The 22,691-nt window shown below is 51.8% G+C and overlaps 2 protein-coding genes across 2 annotated transcripts in view; one reads left to right on the top strand and one right to left on the bottom strand.

Annotated features, from left to right (window-relative positions):
- Window positions 1-235, bottom strand: part of MSS51 (MSS51 mitochondrial translational activator) — a 10,447-nt gene extending 10,212 nt beyond the window's left edge. Inside the window, exon 1 of the mRNA XM_009888522.1 lies at window positions 205-235. Within this exon, the coding sequence (XP_009886824.1) occupies window positions 205-235 (31 nt within the window). The remainder of the gene's footprint in view (window positions 1-204) is intronic.
- Window positions 236-602: 367 nt separating this feature from the next.
- The window catches only part of CFAP70 (cilia and flagella associated protein 70), a 23,070-nt gene continuing 981 nt past the window's right edge, over window positions 603-22,691 (top strand). Inside the window, exons 1-23 of the mRNA XM_009887386.1 lie at window positions 603-734; window positions 2,808-2,994; window positions 3,323-3,418; window positions 3,661-3,740; window positions 4,815-4,991; window positions 5,408-5,590; window positions 6,051-6,142; window positions 7,227-7,326; window positions 8,277-8,411; window positions 9,887-10,054; window positions 10,864-10,955; window positions 13,254-13,314; window positions 14,372-14,563; window positions 15,218-15,349; window positions 16,007-16,132; window positions 16,700-16,833; window positions 16,917-17,032; window positions 17,192-17,383; window positions 18,376-18,471; window positions 19,214-19,302; window positions 20,016-20,168; window positions 20,916-21,077; window positions 22,013-22,102. Of these exons, the coding sequence (XP_009885688.1) occupies window positions 603-734; window positions 2,808-2,994; window positions 3,323-3,418; window positions 3,661-3,740; window positions 4,815-4,991; window positions 5,408-5,590; window positions 6,051-6,142; window positions 7,227-7,326; window positions 8,277-8,411; window positions 9,887-10,054; window positions 10,864-10,955; window positions 13,254-13,314; window positions 14,372-14,563; window positions 15,218-15,349; window positions 16,007-16,132; window positions 16,700-16,833; window positions 16,917-17,032; window positions 17,192-17,383; window positions 18,376-18,471; window positions 19,214-19,302; window positions 20,016-20,168; window positions 20,916-21,077; window positions 22,013-22,102 (2,985 nt within the window). The remainder of the gene's footprint in view (window positions 735-2,807; window positions 2,995-3,322; window positions 3,419-3,660; window positions 3,741-4,814; window positions 4,992-5,407; window positions 5,591-6,050; window positions 6,143-7,226; window positions 7,327-8,276; window positions 8,412-9,886; window positions 10,055-10,863; window positions 10,956-13,253; window positions 13,315-14,371; window positions 14,564-15,217; window positions 15,350-16,006; window positions 16,133-16,699; window positions 16,834-16,916; window positions 17,033-17,191; window positions 17,384-18,375; window positions 18,472-19,213; window positions 19,303-20,015; window positions 20,169-20,915; window positions 21,078-22,012; window positions 22,103-22,691) is intronic.

Below are 22,691 nucleotides of genomic sequence, written 5' to 3'. Positions count from 1 at the left end.
TAAACCCGTGGTGATGGCTGGGGCCAGGTCCCCATGGCGTGTGTGGGAGCCCCACCGCAGGCCTTGGGCCCCACAGGCCCTGGTTTAAATTAAACAAGGAGCAGGAGAGAGGCCAGGGCCGTCCCCTGCCCTGGGGAGAGCCCTGCCGAGGGCAGCCCCTCACACCAAACCCTTCCCTGAGACCTGCAGCTGGGTTCAATTCACCGACCTGGGTAATTTTTGTGTTAGTCCCCATGGCGTGTGTGGGAGCCCCACCGCAGGCCTTGGGCCCCACAGGCCCTGGTTTAAATTAAACAAGGAGCAGGAGAGAGGCCAGGGCCGTCCCCTGCCCTGGGGAGAGCCCTGCCGAGGGCAGCCCCTCACACCAAACCCTTCCCTGAGACCTGCAGCTGGGTTCAATTCACCGACCTGGGTAATTTTTGTGTTACATCTCTCCCTCCCTCCTCACGAGAGCTTCGTCTCTGACAAAGCCTTTCAACGGCGTTTTGGCAGCCAAGCCCTGAACAAAGCTAGCAGCCACGGCTGCTGCGTCCCGCGGAGGTTTCTGGGAGACGAACAGAGCCGTTTCATGTTTCTTTTCTCATTCTTTTTCCAGCAGAGCCATGGAGGTCCCTGCAGGGCTGTCTGCCGGAAAGGAGCCCTCTGCCTTGCCCGCTGCTGCAGCTGTTCCCAGTGACTCACAACCGACACCAGCAAAACCAGTACAGATCGCAGTACTGACGGCGCAGGACCTGGTAAAGTTCTTCTGAGAGTGTCTCTGCCCGTTTAGTAAACGAGGCCAGCGCGATTCTGTGTGCTGCGATCCCATTCGAGAGCAGGCGTGAGGTGATTTAAGGCGATAGGAAGGAGTGGTGAGAATATCGGGGATTCAGCGATGCCACACTGTGGCTTCCTCCTCCCACTGAGGGAGGAGGACAAGTGTTCACACAGTCAGGGCTCGTGATCCACGTAGCTTGGGGAATGTGACTCCTCAGCAGCCATCCAGAGACCCTGTGTTGAAATGTACCCCCCTGCCTTCTCTCTATGTAAATGGCAGCTTTTTTTTAAGCAAAACAGTGAAAATGTGTAGCGGTGAGACAAATACCTCTAAAAAAATCCAACCTGGGACATAAAGTTAGAATTTAATCCCAGCTGCAGCTGTTTCAATCGTGTTGAAACCAATGGGGCGGCTCTTGTTTTAAAAAGGCGGTGGTTCCAGTGTGGTTACAGGGCAAAACTACGAGCTGGTTCCGATCAAACCATAACTACTGTGATTTCCATGTGCTGCATGATGCACCCAGCTGTCCAAAAAAATCTTCTAGAGGAACTGGCATTTAGGAGGGAATGCGGAGGAGAAGCTCAGCTACTGCTGCAAGCAGAAAAATGCAAATCCCTGCTTCTGCTGTAGCAGCAGACAAAAAAAGAGAAAGCAAACCAAAAGCACCTGCCTGGGGTTTTTTTTGAGGTTTTTATTTTGTAGCATTTGAGTATGTCTCACGCTGATAGATTCAGTAAACGGCATCTTAGGCGAGAAGTAAAATGTAAGAGGAGGGAAAACAATGCTGAATATAACAGACCAGTGGACTGATTGCACCCGGAATGTTGCTTTGTAGTTCTGATTGTTCCATCTTAGAAAAGGCTATGGCAAACAGAGAGAGGGTTACAAAAGTGCAATAATAACAACAATATGAAAAAAAAATCCAGCTAGAAGAAGTGTGGAATCTGCTTAATTAGAGGTGATGTAGAGAAGGATGAGAGAGGAGTCTAGGATAATTAATGGTGCAGAGAAAGGTTAATTGGATTCTTCTGTTTAGCCTTTCATAGAATATATGCTCAAGGAGACAGTCAGAAGGACTGAAAATTAAAACCAAGTGAATGAAATCTCTTTTTGTGTGAGAGCCAATATGGATTTAATTACCACAGTGACACGGCACGCCCATGGAGATTAGGCATCCCTGTGGCTCACGACTAAAGCAAAACTGGGTTTGGGTACAGGGTTCCTCGTGTTCAGGGCAGCGGTGGCCTCTCTTCCCTGGACAGAGAAGTAAACCGTGTTTCTCCTGCAGGGAGGCTTTTGGGTAACTGCCTGTCTCAGCACTTCTTGTGCTGCTGCGGAGGTGCCCGGTGCTGCCTGTTTGGCCAGGGCTGCCCGGGCACGCCGAGCCCAGCTGCCATCTGCTGTGCTCTCACCATGCCTGGTCACCCGTGTTTAATCCCCACTGCAGAGACATTTTAAAATTTGAACCTCCTCATCTCCGCTTAAAGCAAGTGGTATGAAGGTGGCGTTACAAATTCCAGAGCTCCCCAAAGAGCTTGCTGGAGCCCTCCTTTGATTTCTGGGCATTCTCCAGCCACGTGATATACACAAGTGTCCCATGAGCTCAGCCACGCAGCGCAGGAGCTACCTTCTTAGGAGTTGACAAAGGTCTCAAGCTTCCTGGAAGCACAGAAATATCAATGGGATATTTTGGGGTTTGATTTAGATGTGTCTTATGTTTTTGGGTTAGCTTTAGATGTGTATTTCATTGCCTTCCCTGAGGTGAAGCCTGGACCTCTCCATCTCCCCTGCCCTTCCAGCAGCAGGTCTTGATAAGCCCTGGGGCACCACAGCGTGGTGGAGCAGGATATTTCCCTCCTAAAGACAGGAAAGGGTGAGGTCTCGGCACAACCAAGCCCTGGTCCTCTTCCCCATTCCTGTAGTGGAACAGCCAAAGAGCTTCACCAGTGTACGCTGTCCCGGAGCTGAACCGAGCTGCCTCTCAGAGGCAACTTTGATCCTGGGCCCGTTGCTGCAGAGCCAGCTGCTTAATGTGTTATTTGTTTGACAGAAAAGTATCAAAAGCGATGTGTCAGTTACTTTGGTGCGTGTGGAGTACAACGGAGCGATCTTGGGAGACTCCTCCAAGACTGACGTCTTGCCAAGCGGGACAGCAACCTATAATTTCACGACCAGCTTTGAGTGCAGCCCCGATGGGCCCAACTCCTTGGACGACATTGCGCACAAACCTGTGCTCTGTAAGTACCGGATGCTGAATCTCCCTCCTTGGAGGTGCGTGCTGTCAGCTGCTCCCCTCTGCCTGTCTGTCGCGGGAGTCACTTGTTCAAGAATAGCACTTCAGCAGTAGCGGTGGGGGGATCTCAAGCACTTCTGTTCCCATCTCTGCCAGCTGGAAGAATCCCCTTTCATGTTGGCCTCTGCTCCTCGGCTTCGCTGTTCTTGTCGGCCTTGGGAGATGAAGTAGGAGCGTGTGCCGGAGCTGACACAGACCTTTTGCAGCCCCTGAACTGCTGGTCTGAAGCTGTCTGAGCAACTCTGCCAGCTCCTCTCTCTTCATCTCTCTAGTGACAGTGATAGAAGTGTTGCAAAAGGAGAAGAAACAGAAGGAGAAGACCGTGCCTCTTGGCCAAGCTGTGGTGGACCTTCTACCTCTGCTGCAAGGTACAACATTGACTTCCACAGCCTCCGTAACCACTTATTACTCCCTGGCACTTTTTGATCTTTGCTTATGGGCCCCCAACTTCAACTTACCTCCTTTTGACAAAATGCACTTCATAGCATCTGTAGAAAGCTGGGTCAAGGGGAAGAGGGGGTGACATCAGTGGCTCAGCGTTAGGAGTTAGGCCATGACTTCTCTCCAGAGAGTCTCACTTGATGCTGTTCTCATTCCTGTGTCTTCTCAGGACAGTGTTCATTTAAGGTCTCGGCTCCTTTGTATGCAGTGCCCCCTTCTCCATTAGAGAGCCTTCACCCGGAGGCCAAGGTATGTGGAATTTGGAACTGTTCCTTCACTCGTTCGCCTCTCTGCTGCTTTTTAATGGGAAGGCGAGCATGACTCAGCCGCCTAGCTCATCACGGATATGTTACGGCCCTATATGTTACAAGCTTGGAGGCCTTTCCTACTCCCATTGACGTCTGTCCCTCGTTGCCTATGATAGGTGAGGTCGTGCTAGGAAATGCTAATGCGTGCAGCTACCAAATTGCTCTGGAAAAAGATATTGAAGGTGGAACACATAGTGCTGAAAAATCAGAAACAGACCAAGGCAGGATTACCTGCCCAACTTTATTAGTCTTCCTTTCTGTGGATAAAATGTCTGAATCCATTATTGTACGAGCTCCAACTGCTTTTCCTGCAAGGTCCTTATTCACTCAGCCGGTTGAAAAGTACCCAGTGAGTAAAGCGGGGAATGAAGTATGAGACTGGGAAAATGTGTCTAATTTTGCTCCTGAGTCTGCCCGCAGTTAGCGCTGCGAGTGAATTGGAGGGGCGGATATTGCATTAACTTTACTGTGTTTAAGAGGTGTTACACAGTAAGCAAGGCAGGGGGGCACTCATTAGGGAGGAGAATTAATAAATGCAGACCAGCTGGTTTTTCATTGCACGCCATCCATCCAGGGCTGGGACAGGTAATTAAAGACTGCGCACAGTGCGTGGAGATAGGGCAGAGTTGAAGTGTGGCCCTCGCTTTGGCGTGCTCTGAATCACCAGGGGGGAAACCATTATTTTCCATCCCTGATGTTCTTTCTCTGTGGCTTGTTTTATGAGACCCTGGCTTTTTCCCTGGCTCATTTTCTGAGACCCTTGGGGGGTATGCTGAGACCCTTGGGGCGTATGCCGTGCCTCAAGCAGGCTCCGATTTAAACAAACAAATACCCCAATTCAGACAAATTGATCATGAAATTCCTTTCCTCTGCTGGTCTGTTTTCTTTTACATCTGAGGTGAGGAATAAGACAACATTATACAATTCTGGCCTTGGGTTTCTGCTTGCTTCTCCCTCAAGAGCGGGAGAGTTGTAGTTGTCTGATTACTGGCTCTGCTTTATCCTCGTCCTACAGGGTGGCCTTGAAGTGACAGTGTGTGTCGAAGAGCCCCTGCTTTCTGCAGAGCAGCTTTCAAATGGTAACCTCCTGAGTGTCACGCTGGAGGCTGCTTATTCTGTCCCTGAAGCATTTGCTCCCACCGGACCCCCCCAAAACTACATGGCTTGCTTGCAAGTACCAACAGCTGGGGAGGTGAGGATTGGCCCAGGCATGGGGAGAGGGATTTTGGCTGCTACAAAGTGGATTCTTCTCCCACATCACACACCGTGGAACAAGTTTCCGGGCCTGTGGGGTGTACAGCTCCTGGGCTTTTGCAACAGCAGCCTTTGTTGCGAGTGCTCAGAGTGTTTGTCTCTGTGGCATGAGGTGTTTGTTTAACACAAACGAAGGCCTGCTTGGCGAGATTTGGATTGAAACTGGCAGGGTTTTTTTCTGCATGGCTATTTATATTTTCTCCGTTCTTTGTACGTGTGTAGCAGAGTGTGTTTTCCAAGCCAGGCCCCTGCACTGCTGCTTTGCTTTGCTTTGTTAGACCCAGCTCAGAGCAGCTGGCACTTGCTCCTGCTCATGTTGGAAATGCAAGTCCTTTCATTCTCCTGTCTATCTAGAAGGAATTCCCCTTGCTCTTCAAGAATGGCATCCTGAAGCTTGCCGGTGAAAAAGAGCCATTACCCCGGCCCAAAAAATGGTCCCTTGCGAACATCATGGCTCCTGGTGCTCTGAGCATACCCAACTCCTTCATCGTTGGTGGTCCCTATGAGGATGAGGATGGAGAGCTCAACAAAAGAGAGGTGAGGGAGGACTGGCAGTGTCATGGCTGGAAGAGAACTAGCAGTCCTCACTGAAGGGACTGAGAAAGACTTGCAGAAACTGGTTATGGGAGGAAGGGAGGAAGGCGAGCGGTCAGTCATCTGCGCAGTGTCCAGACATGGCAACGGTTCCCCTGGGACAGCGGCTGTGCTGACTCACCGCAGGAGAGTTCCCTGGAGTGCATGTGGCAGGTCTGGTCACCAGTAAGCTACCCACTCCTGAGCTGCTGGGCTGGGCGTTGTATTATCTCCTTGTGAGCCAGGCTCTTTATATTAATGGGCTCTGGTGCCTGCAGGGAGGGCTGCTAACTTACTCTGCTGGGATGGCCTGGGTTTGGTGAGTTGGGCACCTCTCTGTCTGACTCACGTTGTCTCCCAGGGGTCATTTGGGGATGATGTAGAGATTGCTGTCCTGGCTCTGACTGCACGCTGTTTCTCACAGGACAGGGAGTTTAGGATCCAAGCGGAAAGCATGAAGAGAATCGTCTGGGACATGGAAAGGCGCTGTTACCTGGATCCCGCTGCAGTAGGCATGTAAGGGACCTGAGAACATCCCTTCCAGCATGGAGCAGTGGGGAGAAACCACCCTAGGAGGCACTCAGCCGAGTGACCTGTCTCAGGCAGAGAACAGCAACATCCAGATGCTCTCAGACCTCTTACGTGGTCAAATCACAGCCCTGCCTCACCTGCTGCTATGGCTGTCTGTTGGCTAAAGGTGTTCACATGAGCAAGGGAGCAGCTAACTGCCTTTAATCGCTGGCAGCAGCTTTGTTTTGCTATGGTGGGAAAGAATTGGCTGTAGCTGTTGTCTCCAGGCTGTAAAGGCTCACTCATGCTGCCAGCAACTGGAGCTGGTGGCTGTTCCCTCTGCCGTTTGAAGGAAGGGACAGCAGAGTTCTGGTGAGCAGAGATGTAGTAGGGTGGCCCACACAGCTCTCCTCTGAGCTGCTAATTAAGTTTTGCTGAATTCCCAATACATTAAAATCCTTTCACTCCATGTGGGCACTCTTCATTTGCTTTTTTATTGGAGAAACGTTACCTTTAGCAGCTGTAGATAGGCTCAAGATCAGGATAAGTATCCCATTTCTCTTTGAGTCCTGCTACGCTTTTGGCTTCAGCTGCGTCATGGCTGTGAGTTTCACAGCCAAATGCGTGGAAATACTCCCTTCTGTCTGGTTTGATTTTTAATTTTATTTTTTTCCCCTACACTTTCATCAGCTTGCCTGCTGGTTTCAGAGTTACCAGGCACATTGAATGGGAGCTCAGGGTCCGCTTGCTCTGTGCTATTCAGGATTTATACCAAAGTTAATCGTGTTCCTTCATATTTGTTTCATTTCTGAAGTAACCAGGGGAGAGAGAAAACCTACTGTGTCGCTCTCACAATTGTTTTATAGCTGGTTGTGCCATAAATGCACACAGTGGTGGATGAAGAAGAAAATGTACCGAGCCTGCCCCAAAGCACACATGTTCCAGTGGCCCGAGGGTGCTTGCTGTGGGACTGGGTCGAAGCAAACCCAAGGTGGGGGGGGATATTTTGGGGCTGCTGGGGCAGAAAAGAGGGCAGTGTGGCTCTCCAGCTTGGTTTCTGCATCTTCTCAGTGCTCTCCTTTGTGTTCAGCCTGCAGAAGCGCATTGCGGAGTGCCAGTACTGGCCCGTGGAGGTCTGCAGGATGAATGTGGCCTCACCCAGCAAAGGAAAAACTAGCAAAGCTGACAAGGTAAAACTGGGGAGGGATATGTTGTTCTGGCTTGTGGAGCTGCGTGGTGTTATCAAGCCGTTTCCTTTCAATGCCTTTGTAATACCAAAACCAGCTTTGAACCAGCCCAAGCAAGTCAGAGAGCTAGAGGCTTTGTAAAGGGATTAATCAGCCTTACAGACCTGTTAAATCGACAAAGGATAGTATTTTTTCCTTATAGCATACAGACAGAGCTCTTGCTGACAGTCTGTGGTAGCTCGGTGCAAAGGGAAAGGGTGCTTTTTGAGAACTGAGGTAATGCACTGAGCTTATCTTCAGCCAATGTTTTTTTTGGAGCATCTTGAAGAAATTCGTGCCTTCTTTCTCGGGGTGTAAATAAGTTACGCTTTAGCACATAAACTGGAGTTGTTTAACAAAGAAACAGCCCCTTAGCTAACAGTTCTGTTCCTGGTGGTCGGTTGTGTGAGCGCTCCTAATCTGTTCCAGGGCAAAGTCATATAAGTTGGTATAAAACCCTCTCAGCACTCGCTGGTGTCAGGGTTTTGCAGCTCTGATGGATAGCCTTCTCCCTTACCCTCACCGGTCCGCTGCTAGCCCAGACTCTCAGACCTCCTTCACTACCTGATTTCTGTCAAACCTGAGATGCACACCTCTCACTTGGATTTCTACCCACATGGTTGGTAATTTTGCAGCTGTACCTTGCAAAGACCATCCTGCGGAATAGCACAGTATGGGCACTAGAGAGAAAAGCTGCCCTGCAGGGATCGGGATAAAATTGATATTCTACATATCGAATGACTCCAGTGTTTTCGTCCAGGTTGTCTCGGCTGTGTGCCAGTGACAGAGAGCCACTGGCTCGTCAGGTGCTTCAGTTTGCTGTGTGGCCTCTCCTTAATGGGATCGGTGACCTTGTTTCCTTATGGAGAATAACAGTCCGTTCAGTATCTCTGTCCCTTGCTCTGCGTTTCCAGGGAGATGAGGACAAGCAGATTTTCTTCCATGGCGTGGCGTATGTCAACATGGTGCCTTTGCTGTGCCCCGGAGTGAAGCAGATCCGAGGTGCTTTTCGCATCTTTACCTACCAAGACAGCGAGGTGTTCGAGAAGGTGAGAGCAGACCGGACAACCAGGCTCTGCTCCAGCTCTGCAGCTGTCTTTGTGCAGGGTAGGGTTGGGAGCAAGCAGCACGGGCAGCGTGGTACTCGCAGGCTGGCTCTGAAACTTCGCTGCCCTTCTGGTGACGGAGAAAAATAATGAGCCAAGCTTTGAGGTGCAGACTTCTCGAAGGCAGGGGATTTCTGGGGGTGCGTGAGCAGATTTGGGGGCTGAGAGAGGCTCTGAATCTCCCTCCCGTTCCCTTCTCTGCCAGCGGCTGAGCAGGGAGAGCTGTAAGAACCCTCCTCTCTCCCCAGTCTGCAACATGGGCAAATGAACTGCATTGCTGGGAAGAGCAAACAGTGGCTCTAAAAGGATAGCGTTACCCCAGGCAACAACCAAAAAAGCTGTCACTGGAGCTCTTTCAGCTGTAGCTCACGGAGGTTTATTTGTCTTTGCGTTTCTCCCCCCTCTGTTACTAAGAGTGACAGTTACATCTCCATTTTCCCACAGTCGTCCTGGAACAGACCTGAGCTTGTTTCAGGAGGGCAGACGCACAGCCTGTGTATTTCTGCCCACGTTCCCCGTCGTGCTGCTGTCCAGGCCGCAGGAGCTGGGTGAATTACAGCCCTTCTCCATGGCCCCGATGGCCTTTGCGAAGCAGAGCTAGGCACACAGCTTTTTGCTGGTCTCTGCTTCATCACCGTGAATAATGGCCTCTTGGCTGCATGGTACTCCTTGTCCCGTAGCATTTATCTGTCACGAGTGACACATGCTCTGTCTGTCGTTATCTTGTGGTTTTGTGGATGCTCTGGGCTGCTCCTTGCCCTTGGTTTAGACGGTCTCGGTACCGCTGGTCCATCCTCTCCCCAGCAGCCCCTCAGTTCTTACTAACCCATATAACAGCGATGGCTGGGAGGGAACCGCCTGTCTAGGTGGTCAAGCAGTGTGTAAACAGACAATCTGAAAAACCTCTTCCTTGCAATTCACTGATGTGTGTCAGGGAAGCTGCTCCACACCAAAAGGTGAGCTGGGAGCTGAGATTCACCGCAGGCCTGCTGGGGGCACCCAAAAAATTGTAGAGCAGACCTGATGAGGGTAGCCAGATTCATCTAACAGTCCATCAGTAGGCAAGTCCATAGCTGTGAGGTAGGTCCAGGATCAAGCCAGGAATTCAGGCCAGTGGGTCAGGATTGGGGCAGTACAGGGCTTGGCTCCAGCGTATCTACCACATAGCTCGGGCAAGAATCAAGGGCCAGCGCCTTGGTGAAAATGCAGCTCTTGAGAAAAGACAGGGAGACCCCGCTGAGGTTTTCTCGGGTGTCTCATTTCACAGTCTAACCTGAGGCTTCGCAGCTGTACGGTACCAGACCTGGTCTTGAGCACCAGCAGCTGAACTCCTCCTCCTTATGATGTGAGAGGTTAAGGCAAAGAGGTGGGGAAGCCTAGTTTGTCCCTTGAGTCCCTCTGTTCTCTCTTTTTTTCAGACTAAATGTCAGCACAGTGTTTTCCGGGATCTCAGAACGCAGCTCAGTCTGACTAAGGAAGGGCCATGGACCCCAGGAATCAGTACTCCCTTTTCCAGAGCTGTTCCCAGCAAGACTCCGAAGGAAGATAAAGAGAAAACCACCAAAGATAAGGATTCCAACAGAAGGGTAAGGTCTCGAGAGGCATATTGCAACTTGGTTGCTCCCTTTCCACCTGAGAAGTAGTTGGGGCACGCAGAAACCAGGGATTGATGCTGTGTTGCCTCAGCCAACTGAGAGATACTGATTATCTTGAAATTTTAGTACATGCTGCCTGAACAAATGTACGACTCACATCCTGAATTTGCAAAGGTGTGGGGTTTATTGAATCTGAAACAAGAGATGTCTTTTCTTTTGCTTCAATAGATGTCCAACGCACCCAAAATCCAGTTGTCAGATGCCTCTCTGGAAGCAGAAAATGTCACATATCTCAGCCTTGATGGACAGGTAATTATGTATCTCCAAAGAGAAGAAAAGACTGCTAGACCATCACCGCACCGGTGTCTCACACCTTTCACGCAATTAAATTATTTAAGAGTGAATTGGATGAGGGCTGTCTTATGTAGATGCTGTCCTGGAGTTCTTCCAGTGACATCCAGCTGGAGGGCAGTCTAGCATTGGGCTAGAAGGTCTCTAAATAATCAGGCGTTTATTTAGAAGGCTTCCTTCATATTTTGGCTTCTTCCTCTGAACGTCTAGAATGCGTATTCGTTCTGCAAGCAGATTGATTATCTGGGCTTTCTCCTTTTTCCTAGACTGGTTTCTTGAGCTGAATTTTGTTGCTGTAAATCATTCTGAGGGCAGGTTGTAAAACAAGCTGTATCTCTGCAGTTTGAAGAGGATTTGCTAAAGATCTGTAGCTATATGCTCAGTCTTTCATCATGCCAGTAATGGCTCTAGACAGCATGACATTGAGAGAACAATGTTTATCTTCACAGCAGTACGTTGAAGCAGGAACATTCCTGGTGATGGAGATCAAGCTGGACAAGGCCTTGGTACCAAAGCGATTGCGAGAGGAGCTCACCAGACGGTGGGTAAAAACGTGCTGTAAATCTGGGGCTGACAGCTCATTTCTGCAGGATAGAAATGGGGCTGTACAGCGAGCCACCTCCTTGGAGTGCTTTGTAGGGACCAGCCGAGGGTCTGAGCCAAAGCCCACTGGAATCAGGGGGAGGATTTGGCCAGACTGCTTAAGAGATGGCATCTGGTGTGTTGGGAAAACACTTGCCTTCATCCGAGCTGGCATCTCCCTGCCGTTCCTCTCAAAAAGAGAGATACCAGAGCAGTGCAACAGTGTCTGTGTTCCCGTCCGGGCTTTGTTTTCCATTAATCCCCATGCGCTCGCCTCTCGCATGTGATGTTCAGCTGCTTGCTCAGGACTGGCCACCGGCGAGGACTGCCCTGGGTAGTGCTGCTGTAACTTCCCATAGCATTCTGTCCTTTTTTTTTTTTTTTTTTTTTTTTTTTTTTTTTTTTTTTTTTCTTTCCTCTCCTTTCCAGAAGTTTTCTCACAATCTTCTACCCGTTTCTTGGCTCCTACATTAGTTTTCCCATCGTTCTGCTGCAGAGCTGCTCTCTCACCTCTGCTGCTTTGAGGCTTCCACTGTCTGTTTGATTTGAGGCAGTTGTTTCCTGTCCAGTGGTAGCCCCGCTGCGTTACAGTCTGGGAAAGGCCCGGCATGTATAATTTATTGAATGAAAAAGAGAAAATGCAGCAAATTAATAAAGTATAACAAGTGTAGGTGGTATATGTCTCTCAAATATGAGCAGCAGCCGTTTTCTTTAAGGGAAAGTACGCGTGTTGTCTTCTGTGGCGCCTTCTAGGAAGAACGGGTTGAGGAAGGTGAACACCTCCTTAGAACAGACCTTCTCCTGACCCTTTTTTATACCATTCCTACTCTACCACAACTCGTGTGAATTCAGTGTAGTTCCTCCTCGTTCACCTGCCATGCACAGCTGCAGATATCAGGACTGAAAAATCAGCGCTTCTGAGTTGTGTGAAGGACCCTGTCTTGGCGGGGGGACTCTAGCTGATGGACACATACATGTGTCCTGGCAGACGAGATCAACGGTGAGGTTCATTTTCTGGAAGGATGTTTAAATACATATCCCCATAGCAAACCATAGCTCTCTTTCTTGGGCTCCATCCAGAAGCCTCCACCAGCCTCCGCTTGGCCCTCCTCTCTCGCTCGCTTTCCCCAGCTTGTTGGTGGTTTTCTGCTTCTCATCTGAAAGTGAAGCAGTTTGGTTTTCATCTGGCGGAGGTAACACCTCCGTGATGGGTGCTGTTCCGAGGGTGGGACTGTGAGCGTGGGAGCTGTGCTACCCACTCGTTCGGGCTTTGTGGCTTCCCAGGGGGTGGGAACTGGGCTCCGCAGAGCGAGGGGACCAGACTGCACAGCAGAGAGTGCGAGAGGGTCAGGGGCTCTGTAAGCTGGCAGAACAGTTACGGGAGTGGTTTATATTTGGTGGGGAATAAGCAATTTGCTCTGTTTGTAGGAGCCAACACAAGGATGTGACACCTTTGTTTGATGGGATGGATTGTGTTCTAAGGACCAAAGGTGTTTTGGCACCAGCAAGCAGCAAATCTTGATAAAAATCCCCATGAATGTAGGCTGTGTTGAGGCCAAGGATTTTAATGAAATCCTAGTCAAAAATATGGTAGTCCTAAGGATCAAGATTTGAAAGGTCGTTGTAACTCAAGGGGTGGCACGAGCAGGGTTGGTGCGGTGTCTAGGAGTCAATGTATAGCCAGGGGATGCGGTGCCACAGCCGCACTGTGCGATGTCGGGAACTGATGGACCGGGTGGCACCAGGGTTTACAGGGATAAAATTCTTCGGAGCTGTCCTCAGGTTGGTACCTGTTCTGGCAGACCCAGGAGGTTGCGAGTTAAAGGAATAGCAGCTTGATAAGAAGATCTGCTTCCATAGGAGAGTGTTTCTGATTGCTAGCAATTACAAATGTTAACCCTACCTGTTGGGCTGAGCTTCTACGATGGTTTTGGGTGGTGGGTCAGTCAAACCCAGTGAAAATAGCAACTAAATAAATCTTCGCTAATCCCCATGGAGTGTAATCATCAGCAGGGAGCGAGGCAGCAGCTAGATCTCTCGAGACATTGTGATGAGCTACGGGCACTGAATGTAGGTGCCTGGTTTAGGGTTCATTCTTAGGCTGAGACTTCAGTTTTCCCCCTGCCCGGGTCCCCGTGAGGTGTCTCGGGGTATAACGACAGGCTGAAGCCCTCGCACTACAGGCTGCCCGCGCTCAAGACAAGCCAACGTTGCCGGCGGTATGTCTGGCTGATGTCTTCTGTCCTCTCGTTGACAGGGTCAAGCAGATGATTCCTCCTCGCCCTCCGCTGCCTCCCCGGACTGCAGGAGCCAAGAAGGTACGTACGAGAGCCTGTGGCCTTGCCAGCACTCTGCCACCTCATCCTGCCCTCATCCCTCTCACACAGGAGAATCTGCATTCTCAGTCTGAGCCCCGCAGCAGCATGTAGATGAGGTTTGAAGAGGAAATACATGTCTGGATGCGTTACCTTTGCAGTAGTATGCCTTGGGAAGTCATTCCTGGGCTGCATCGCTCATGTTTGCAGCCCATACAAAGGGGAGAGATCGTAGATGTAGCAAAAGCAGGGAAGGCAGCAGTGTGGGGGTGTTTGGAAGGAAATGCAATGCTGGGGAAAGAGGCTATCAGAAGCTTTTGTTTACCCGCCCCGGGCAGTCCCAACAGTCTCTAGTCTCAAACTAGCCCGTGTGCTTCATCAGACCCAGACAAACATGAATCAGCCTCAACCGCTCTCAGGTCACCCAGAATTTTTGAGGACTTTTGTGTGTGCGACATCCTCAGAATATGGTCTGGGAGCGCTGGCTCGTCTTCTGTGGGTACAGAGCAGCCACCAAAGGAGGATGTCCTCGGATGGCCCCTGGCCGATGGTAAATTCAAAGCAACAGTGGGGGAAGAAGCAGCACTTCAACAACTGACCCCAGTGCTGCTGCAGAATTGATTTGTGCCGGACTGTCTGGAGGGCACAAGAGCGATACATTTTGATTGTCGCAGTGCATGGAAGCTTCTGCCACCCAGATTATAGAGATTACAGAGTCTGCTCAAGAGGGCTGGCCCGTGGGTTTAAAAGGCTCCCAGCAAATGAGATATGTTTTGCTTACAACCAATTACACTGCTATAGAAGAGACAACAATGACTGAAATACTGGGTTCTGATTGAAAAATACAGCAGGAGCAGTATCTAATTATGAAGGAGCTCTTTTGTATTTACAAGTAAGTATTTTCACAGCCCTGGGGCGTGGACAGGAAAGGATGCATGACAGACTAATTGAGACGAGTCAGGCAGAGTTTATGGGAGGCGTGAGCTCTAGTAAATAAAATACGTTTCAAGGTTGATGGCATAAGTGATTTGTGAACTTTGATTATTTATTTATTTCCTAGGCCGTGGAAGATTATCACAACCATGTCACGAGCATTGCCATCGCCATCCTAAGTGAATACCATGAGCTCTTTGGGAAGCAGCTGCCTGACCGGGGAGCAATAGACCACCAAACCCTGGAGGAACAGAAGCGTCAGCTCAACTTCGAGCTTCATAACTCTGGGAAATATTTTGCTTTTAAGGAACAACTAAAGGTAAAGAGTCCATTGTGCTTTTCGCTTCCCTACTTGTTTTGTCCTGGCAGTTTCTCAGTGAGGAGCTGCTGCTCCATGGTGGTAATTTAGGGTGATGTGTTGCTCCAGAATCCCTTCCTGCCACTCGGGGCTGTTGCAGTGGGCATGGGGAGGGACAGGTCTTCCCTCTAATGGAGCAGGCACCAGGCTGCTTTGGTCACACACCAGGAGAACCATTCCTGTTAAAGAAGGCAGGCTCCAAAGCTGGGCACATCCGTTTGCACCACGCTCACAGCTCAAGGAAGGCAAAGTTGACTGTTCTCACACACTCGCAGTCGGTGCCGGCAGAAAGAGGCGTTCCCCTCTCTCAGCTGGTCGTCCTCAGCCACGTTCTGCCTGGAGACCCCGTCTTGTGCTGAGGGGACCAGCCTTCCCCCATGTTGTCCTTAAAGGGGCACCGGTGTGTCAGAGAGAGGCAGGGCTGGGGAGTGGGAAAGGAATTCACCCTCTGCTTGCTTTTTTTTTTTTTTACTTTTATCAGTTCTGGGCTGGATTTCTTCCTCAGAACCAAGTTGGAGCTTCAGGCACAATCAGTGTTCTGACTCTGTATGATTACAGAGCTGGTGGGGAGCGTGGGGGGGACCCGCCTTGTCCAACTGTTGCGTGTCTCCACAGTATGCTGTTGTGAAGATTGTGAGGGAGAAATACCTGAAGACCACAGCATTTGAAACCCAGGAGCAACTCCAGGCGTTTCTCAGTGAGCTCTACGTGTACCTCATGGACCAGATGCACGTTGCCTTGAACCAGGTAGGGAGAAACCCTGACATGTGTCCCCTCCCCTGGGACGGGTGACTTGGGAGACGGCTTCCCTGTGGATCCGGGGCTCAACACTGCTTCTCATGATGGCAGGGGGACTTTTGCCTTCAAGACAGAAGCAGACTCGTGCTTTAATTAGCTGCAATTTTCACATGTGGGCCCCGAGCCGCACTCAGAGGCAGGATCTAGTGCATCTATATCCCACTGCTACAAAATCCTGATGGTGGGATGGATATGTGGGAGATTCCAGTAGTAAAAGCTGCTGTAGCTGGTTTGTCGTGGGGGTAGCTGGGTGGCACATCTGCCACTCACCCGGGCAGAGCACAGACCTTCTAGCGTGAACTGGGGTCACCAGTGACACCACAGAGGAAGTTTGAAATGGTCTCGATCTAGGGGATGTTTTTACTTGCCACAACTGCAAATAATAATGGATATTGCCCTGTCCCTGTGTGGCAGAGATACCCGGGAGTGACAGGAATGTGTCCCACCACAAACAGGAGCTGGGACAGCTTGCCTTTCCAACCTGCCCAGCCCCAGTCACACCAGACTGTACTCAGTGCAATGCTGGACTGGGGACTGCTGCTGTACTGGGGTTATGGGAACCGTTCTTACCCTCCCCGGGGCTAACAGTGTCTCGCTCCCTACCAGCTACTGTTCGAGGAGGCTGCTCCCCCTGTCCCCCCGTCCCGCATGACCGAGGAGCAGCTCTGGCTCTTTGCTCGCGAAGCTGAAGTCAACAAGGACTACAAGCTGGCATCTGTCTACCACCAGCAGGTAAAGCAGCCCCTGTTCTTTCCTGCCCGTCTCCCGTGTGTCTGGGCTGGCAGCCAGCACGCCATCGTGGCGGCGAGGGGCCCATGTTGCTGACAGCTCAGCCATCCCTGACCGTTCCGTACAGAGAAGGAAGGAGGTGAACGTGACCAGGATATTCAGGCTGGATGCGTGAGGGATTTTCTAGGGAGATGCTGCTCTCTGGAGGATGTGAGACAGAGCCTGGGCAGGTCACTGAGGACTTCAGCTTCGGGGCCAGGGGAAATGGGATGGGCTGGTCCAAAAGGCGTGCTGGGTCAGCACTGGGGACACTGGGCCTTCTAACAGGAGGCTAGGAGGAGGTCAGCTGAAGCTGAGGACGTGTTAGGTGAAGGAGGCTTAGAAGGAGCCCAGCATATCCCAGTAAAGGAAAACCCTAGCACGTGACAGACAAGGGTTTGATTGTTGCTAAACTGGGCTGAGGTGGCCAGAGGAAAGCCGTGGTCGTTCCAGAGTTGTTTTCCCAGTCCGTTGTGTGCGCTGAATGTGATTGCAGCAGTCCTCACTCCAACGGTGATCTCTTTTGTCTAGAGGTTAGGTCAGGACCAGCGCAACATCCAGTACTGGCTGGACTATGGGGCGTTCCGCCTCCTGCTCGAGGAGACAACCGAAGCCCAGGAGTGCTTCCGGCAGGCTCTTTCTCTGGACCCCCAGCACATCCAAAGGTGCCGCGTGCTCTTGGTGGGTGGGTGTCCCCCACGCCACTGCCTGGGGCCTGCAAGGCTAACCCGTCCCACCCTGTCCCCAGCTTGCTGCTCTGCGGGATTGTGGCAGTCGCGCTGCAGCACTACGAAGAGGCAGAGATTTTCTTTGAGAACGCCTGCTGCTTGGAGCCATCCAGCGTCGTAGCCTGGACGCTTTCAGGTACAAAAGCAAGGCAGCCCGTGTGCTTAAGGTGTTCCTACAGAGCCGAACATTGCTTCTGCCCCTGCTCCTCTTTTCCCTGCTCTAATCTGAGGTCTACGGGAAGGATTTTGCTAAGGGACGGACATCTGCTCATGCTGCTCTTTCTGTCTCCCATAGGTTTGTTTTATGAGCTGCAGAATAATAATATTCAGGCGGAGATGGCCTTCCGTGAGGCTAAGAAACTACTGCAAGCACAGCTCGCCAAGGAGAGGAGCATCCCTGAGGCTGCTGCGGGAGAAGGAGGGGAAAAGCAAATTTCTGCCGCGTGTGTGAGGTCTCCCAGCCCAGACCCAGGAGAGTCCTTGCCAGGTAACGCCGGGTAAAACCAGGAGGTGCCCTAGCACCAGCAAGGAGGGGGCTCAGAGCAGTGTGGGAGGTGGTGAACAGTGGAAGGAGAGGAGAAATTTCTGAAGTATTTCTAAGAGGAGAAATACAAAGGGTAAAGGAAGAGGACGTGGACTGTGAGTTAGGTGAAGTGTGAAGTGGACGTGGACTCACCACAGACTACAGCGGTGAGAGACAACAGCAGCACGTGTGCTGCTTTAAATGACGAAGCTTTCTGAAAGCAGCATAGCCAATGCCTTGTCTTACCCGCAGCCTCGCAGAGGGACCTGTCTTTGCATGTATTTGTCTGCCCCAGCTCAGTGCTGCTGACATACCGACAGGGGGGCAGTGGCCAGGGCGGCTGGAGGAAGCGAGTGTGCTTTTTGAGGCTTTGGGAGGGCAGAGCTGCCCCTGTGACAGTCATACATTAGGGTCACCCAGGTTTAGCTTTCATGGAAGTTGTGGCTGTGACTTCCCAACGCAGCTTGGACAGTGCTGCCTCACCGATTTGAAGGGCAAAACAGCTGCTCGGTGGTGACCCTGAACTGAAGGCTTCCTTTGGGAGCCTGACTACATCCAGGCTCACCCTGAGCCAAGACTTTCTGTCCCGAGTCCCAAATATTTGGCCAGGCTGCAGGGAAATGTTGGCTGGCTTTATTTTTAACGTTATCACTGCTCTGTGCAAAATGCTTCAGGCCAGCAGGCCTAGCGTCATATGCCTTTTTTTCCCCTTCTGATTATGAGGGAAAGGATAGTGCCTCATTTATACCTGTTTCCAGCTTCACATCATAATCCTGTTCTCAAAACCCCAGACCTAGGTATTGCCTCCTGAAAAGAAATTTCTTCCCAGTTCTGAAACTCTGGTAGATCTTTTATATTTTCTCTCTTCCCCATTTCTGCGGAATCACGCTCCAAACTGGGCAGTTTATGGCAAACCCGTTGTTTCCTCCTCATGGTTGTTGGGGATTTCATTCCAGATGGCTCAGCCAAAAGGGTGCCAGAGGTGGTGGAGCCAGCTCTGGCCTGTGCGGCACCCAGGGAAGAGGCTACTGCACCGGAGGCAGCCCCAAAAGGTTAGGGGATGGGGAACTGGTGCGTAAGGGAGAGCCCAGTGCTGGGAGATGGCTTCATGCGATCAGTGGGGAGGGGAGTAACCTGGGAGCACTGAGCCGTGGCCGTCCTGATGCCAAGGTGAGACATCGAGGCTTCTTCTCTGTCATCCTAGCTGGGGAATCTTCAGCAAAGCAGGTTCATGCCGATTTTCAGAGCAGCCCATCTCAGGATGGAGAGCCAGTGGGGGAAATGCAGCTCTCTCCCCACATGTCACTGCCCCCAGGAGCCTTCATCGGCTGCTCGGATGTCTCCCTCCTGAGATGCCAGCTCTTGAACTGGATCTCCTCTGGTTGTATGTTGGGTGATCTACCTTCTCTACAGCTCCACTCTCCAATGGGTGGCAACGAGATGGCAGTCCTGGCTGCTCCAGGCCCCGCTGGGTTGGTTTGGGGAGGCAGGGGCCTCGCTGTAGTTAACTCTGACAAGCTTCAATCATAAATTCCTACATTTTCTTCCTCTGAGTTTGGACTGGAAAATTAGCGGGTGAAGAGCATTGTTTCTTTTCCCATCTGTTATAAAAACTTGAGCCCTTCAGAAAGAAATGCTGAGTTGATCTCTGCTTCAGCCTCCTCTGCCGCCTCCCGGGTGTGAATCCCACCGTGTTGCTGGCATTCCTTTGTCCCCGCCAGGGTCTCAGCCCCTCCTCTCGCTTCAGAAATAAAAAGCCCAGTTTGGGACTGATGGAGACACGTTTTCTTGCAGCACCATCCCCTGTTTCAGGACTTAGCCAACCTCCCTGCACAATCTTCATGAAGACAGTGGAATTCCTGATGAAAGTCAATGCCGTCCAGGTCAGCTCAGCATGGAGTGGAGGAGTGGGAAGGGAGGTTTGCTCTCCTTCCCTGGGTTCTTACCAAAGAGCGGGTGGCAAGTTCCAGCAAGCCCCTTTCTTGGGTGCAGAGGACAAGCTGTGGCTACCCCAGCTGCCATGCGTGAGAGGGAGCAAAACCACCACTGCCCAGAAATGCAAAACTGTGGCCAGACAGAGTATTCAGAGCAAAACGCTGGTTGGGGGGGACACTGTCACCTCAGGCAGGTCAGCGTTCTCGGGCTGCCTCAGCTCAGCACCGCCTGCTGCGGAGGGAACAGCCGAATCAGGCGATGCAGATGTGCTCCTCTCTGTACGTTCGGAGACGAGATGCATTATTGTGATGCTTCCAAGACGCCAGTACTCCTTTCTTGTTTCAGACGCTTGTGTATATCAGAGTAATTTTTGTGTCACCTGTGGAATGTCCCTGTCCCACACAGTCGTCTCTGTGGGATCTCTCTGATTGCCATATTATGCTGTTTGCCTTCATTTTACATGGCAGAAAGAGTTGCTTAAAGCAAAACAAGACTAGAAGTAATGGCAGTAAATATTCAAAGGCGGGGGGGGGGGAATCTCCTGTCGGTTTTCTGGTCATAGAAGTGAAATAGGTGCGAGTCAGTCCTCCTGCCATGTCCTTGTGGGTTGCCTGTGGTTTGCCTGCTCTCTTAACCGCGCCGGTGTGCTGTTCCTCCGCAGTTTGTTCACATGGCGCTCGCCCACGAGCTGCTGAGCCTTCAGGGAGGTCCCTCCTGTGCATACTACCTGGCGCTGGCCCAGACTTACTTGCTGAAGGAAGATTTCTCCAAATGCGAAGAATGTCTCTGCGAGGCCGTTAGAATCGACTACATGGTAATTCTCTTGTGTGTTCCCGGGGGTGCAGCACGCTGTCCCGAAGCAGGACACTACCCAAACACCGCAGCAGACCCTGCCTGGGTTGGCCCTGTCTGTGAACCTGGAGCCTGTGTTTCATTTCCACTTGAGGAATTCTACTGCTAGTCTGCAGCAATTTCTGCAGGGGAGGATAATCATAGCTGATGAACCACATCAGGCTGTGGCTGCAGCGCTGCCCTCCTCATTACCCCGCTTATTACTTGCCTTCTGTCATCTCCTGCACAGACAGGCGGCGTTTCTGAGCCAGGACTCCTCTCTCTGCAGCGTCTGCCTTTCTTTTCCCTTTGAACATGTCTATCCTGATCCTCTTTCACTCTGTTGGTGAGTCAGGCTGTGTTTCATGAGAAACAAGGATGCTGTTCAGCAGAGAGGGAAGGCGGCTTTGGAGAGTCAGGTTGAATGGAAGGCAGAGAGGGCTGTGAAGCTGACATCTCCGAATGCCGTTTGCGTCCTCACGATACCTGGGGAGCCTTGCACGGGCCAGGACATTGGGCAAGGAAAGGCTGGAGGGGGCTCCCAGTGCTGCGGTGTTATGCAGGCAGCCCACTGACTTGATTTTAACTCTGCACGTAAAATCTGTCCTGCTATAATCAAACACCGGCCACCTCTTCCTTTCTGCTGATTACAGGGGTCCCTGCCCCTCTCCCAGGTCTCTGTCCCCTCCCGTCTCCCAGCCACGTCTCACTCCTGGTTTTCTGTGCACAGAATCCAAATGTCTGGGCTCAGAAAGGGCACCTGTGCTACCTGAAGAGGGACCTTCGTGAGGCAAAAGAGTGCTATGAGCGAACCATCAGTTTTGTGGAGGATGCTGCGGATATGCACTTTGTCTACCTCCGCCTGGGCTCCATCTACCTGGAAGAAAAAGAGGTAAGGAGCCAGCAGGAGCGGAGGAAGGGAATTTTACACAAAGTAGTACATTCCAGACCCCAGGTACAAGATACCATTATTTGTAGCTATAGCCCACATCTCACAACACAGCAAAACTGTGGAGCGCTCAACTTCTTGCAGCATGGACTTGTCCTGTTGCTTTGTGCTGGGCTCATCTGCAAGATCTCAGGGTGCTGCTAAGCCGTTCTCATCATCCTGGTGATGAGGTGGACTTCTACATTTCCCTGCCTGCGGTGCTGCCTCCAGCTCTGCCCTCCCCCCTGCATAAGAAGGACACGGAGCTGTTGGAGCGGGGCCAGAGGAGGCCCCGGAGATGCTGGGAGGGCTGGAGCCCCTCTGCTGGGAGGACAGGCTGGGAGAGTTGGTGAAAAAGGGGAGACCTCAGAGCCTCTTCCAGTGCCTAAAGGGGCTCCAGGAGAGCTGGGGAGGGACTTTTTCCAAGGGCATGGAGTGATTAGGATAAGGGGGAATGACTTCAAACTGGAAAAGGGGAGATTTAGATTAGGTATTAGGAAGAAATTCTTGCCTGTGCGGGTGGTGAGCCCCTGGGGCAGGTTGCCCCGAGAAGCTGTGGCTGCCCCATCCCTGGAGGTGTTCAAGGCCAGGTTGGACGGGGCTTGGAGCAACCTGGGCTGGTGGGAGGTGTCCCTGCCCAGGGCAGGGGGTGGGACTCAATGGTCCCTTCCGACTTGAACTCTTCTATGATTCTGTGACTGTATTAGTACCTTCCAGCACAGAGGCACCACGTCGGGGGCAGCGGGCAGGCTCTCGGCCCCCCCAGCAGTGGTGGGGACGGTGGGTGTCTGATCCCCACCAGAGCCGGGGTGTTTGGCAGATTGCAGAGGAGGAGGGGGGCTGTCTGCAGAGTGATGTGTTTGATGCAGAGACAAACACCATCGTCTCTCTCCCGGCAGTACGGCCGGGCGAAGCAGACCTACCTGCTTGCCTGCAAGAACTCTGCGTCCTGTCTCACCTGGCTGGGGGTGGGAATCGCCTGCTACAGGGTAAGTGGAATTACCTTCAAGTCGTCTGCCCTTTAATTGGCTCTGTGGCACGGGATGCAGAGCTTGTTTTTGCATGATCCCCTTTATTAAAGTAAAGCTTAGCTGCCTGTGAAACCAATGCTCCTGGCCGAGCTGCCGCCACAGTTGCCCCGGGCTGCTCATACGGGAGGTGTCAGAGGACAGTCACCCTCAGCGGCTGCTCTGGGAGCAGCAATCGGTCCCCCCTTGTCCCGCTGCCAGCACCTCCTTCCCCAGGATGTCACGGCAAGCCCGTAATCGGGGCCTGGGCTTTGCTTTGAGTGCCTGCCTGCACATGACCAGCATGTCACCACCGAGGAATTGAGCAGAATGTTAGCAGAGAGGAATCTGGGTGCTTTCCCTGCCCAAAGGAATCCAGCGCCTCTGAAGGGTTGCCAAGGACACCCGGCCACCAGCAGCGCGCTACCTCCCAGAGGTACACCTCGCAAGGTTCCTCCAAGGGAGTTTGGCTGAGGGATGCAAACAGGGAAGGAACTTGAACTTCTGTTTGCCCCTCGGCCAAATGTACACCTCCTGGGAGGCTGCGGACTCCAGCCAGGGAGGCGAGTGG

This window comes from Charadrius vociferus, unplaced genomic scaffold (assembly GCF_000708025.1).
Source record: "Charadrius vociferus isolate BGI_N301 unplaced genomic scaffold, ASM70802v2 scaffold980, whole genome shotgun sequence".
NCBI lineage: Eukaryota > Metazoa > Chordata > Aves > Charadriiformes > Charadriidae > Charadrius > Charadrius vociferus.
This window is presented reverse-complemented; position numbering and strand designations above follow the sequence as displayed.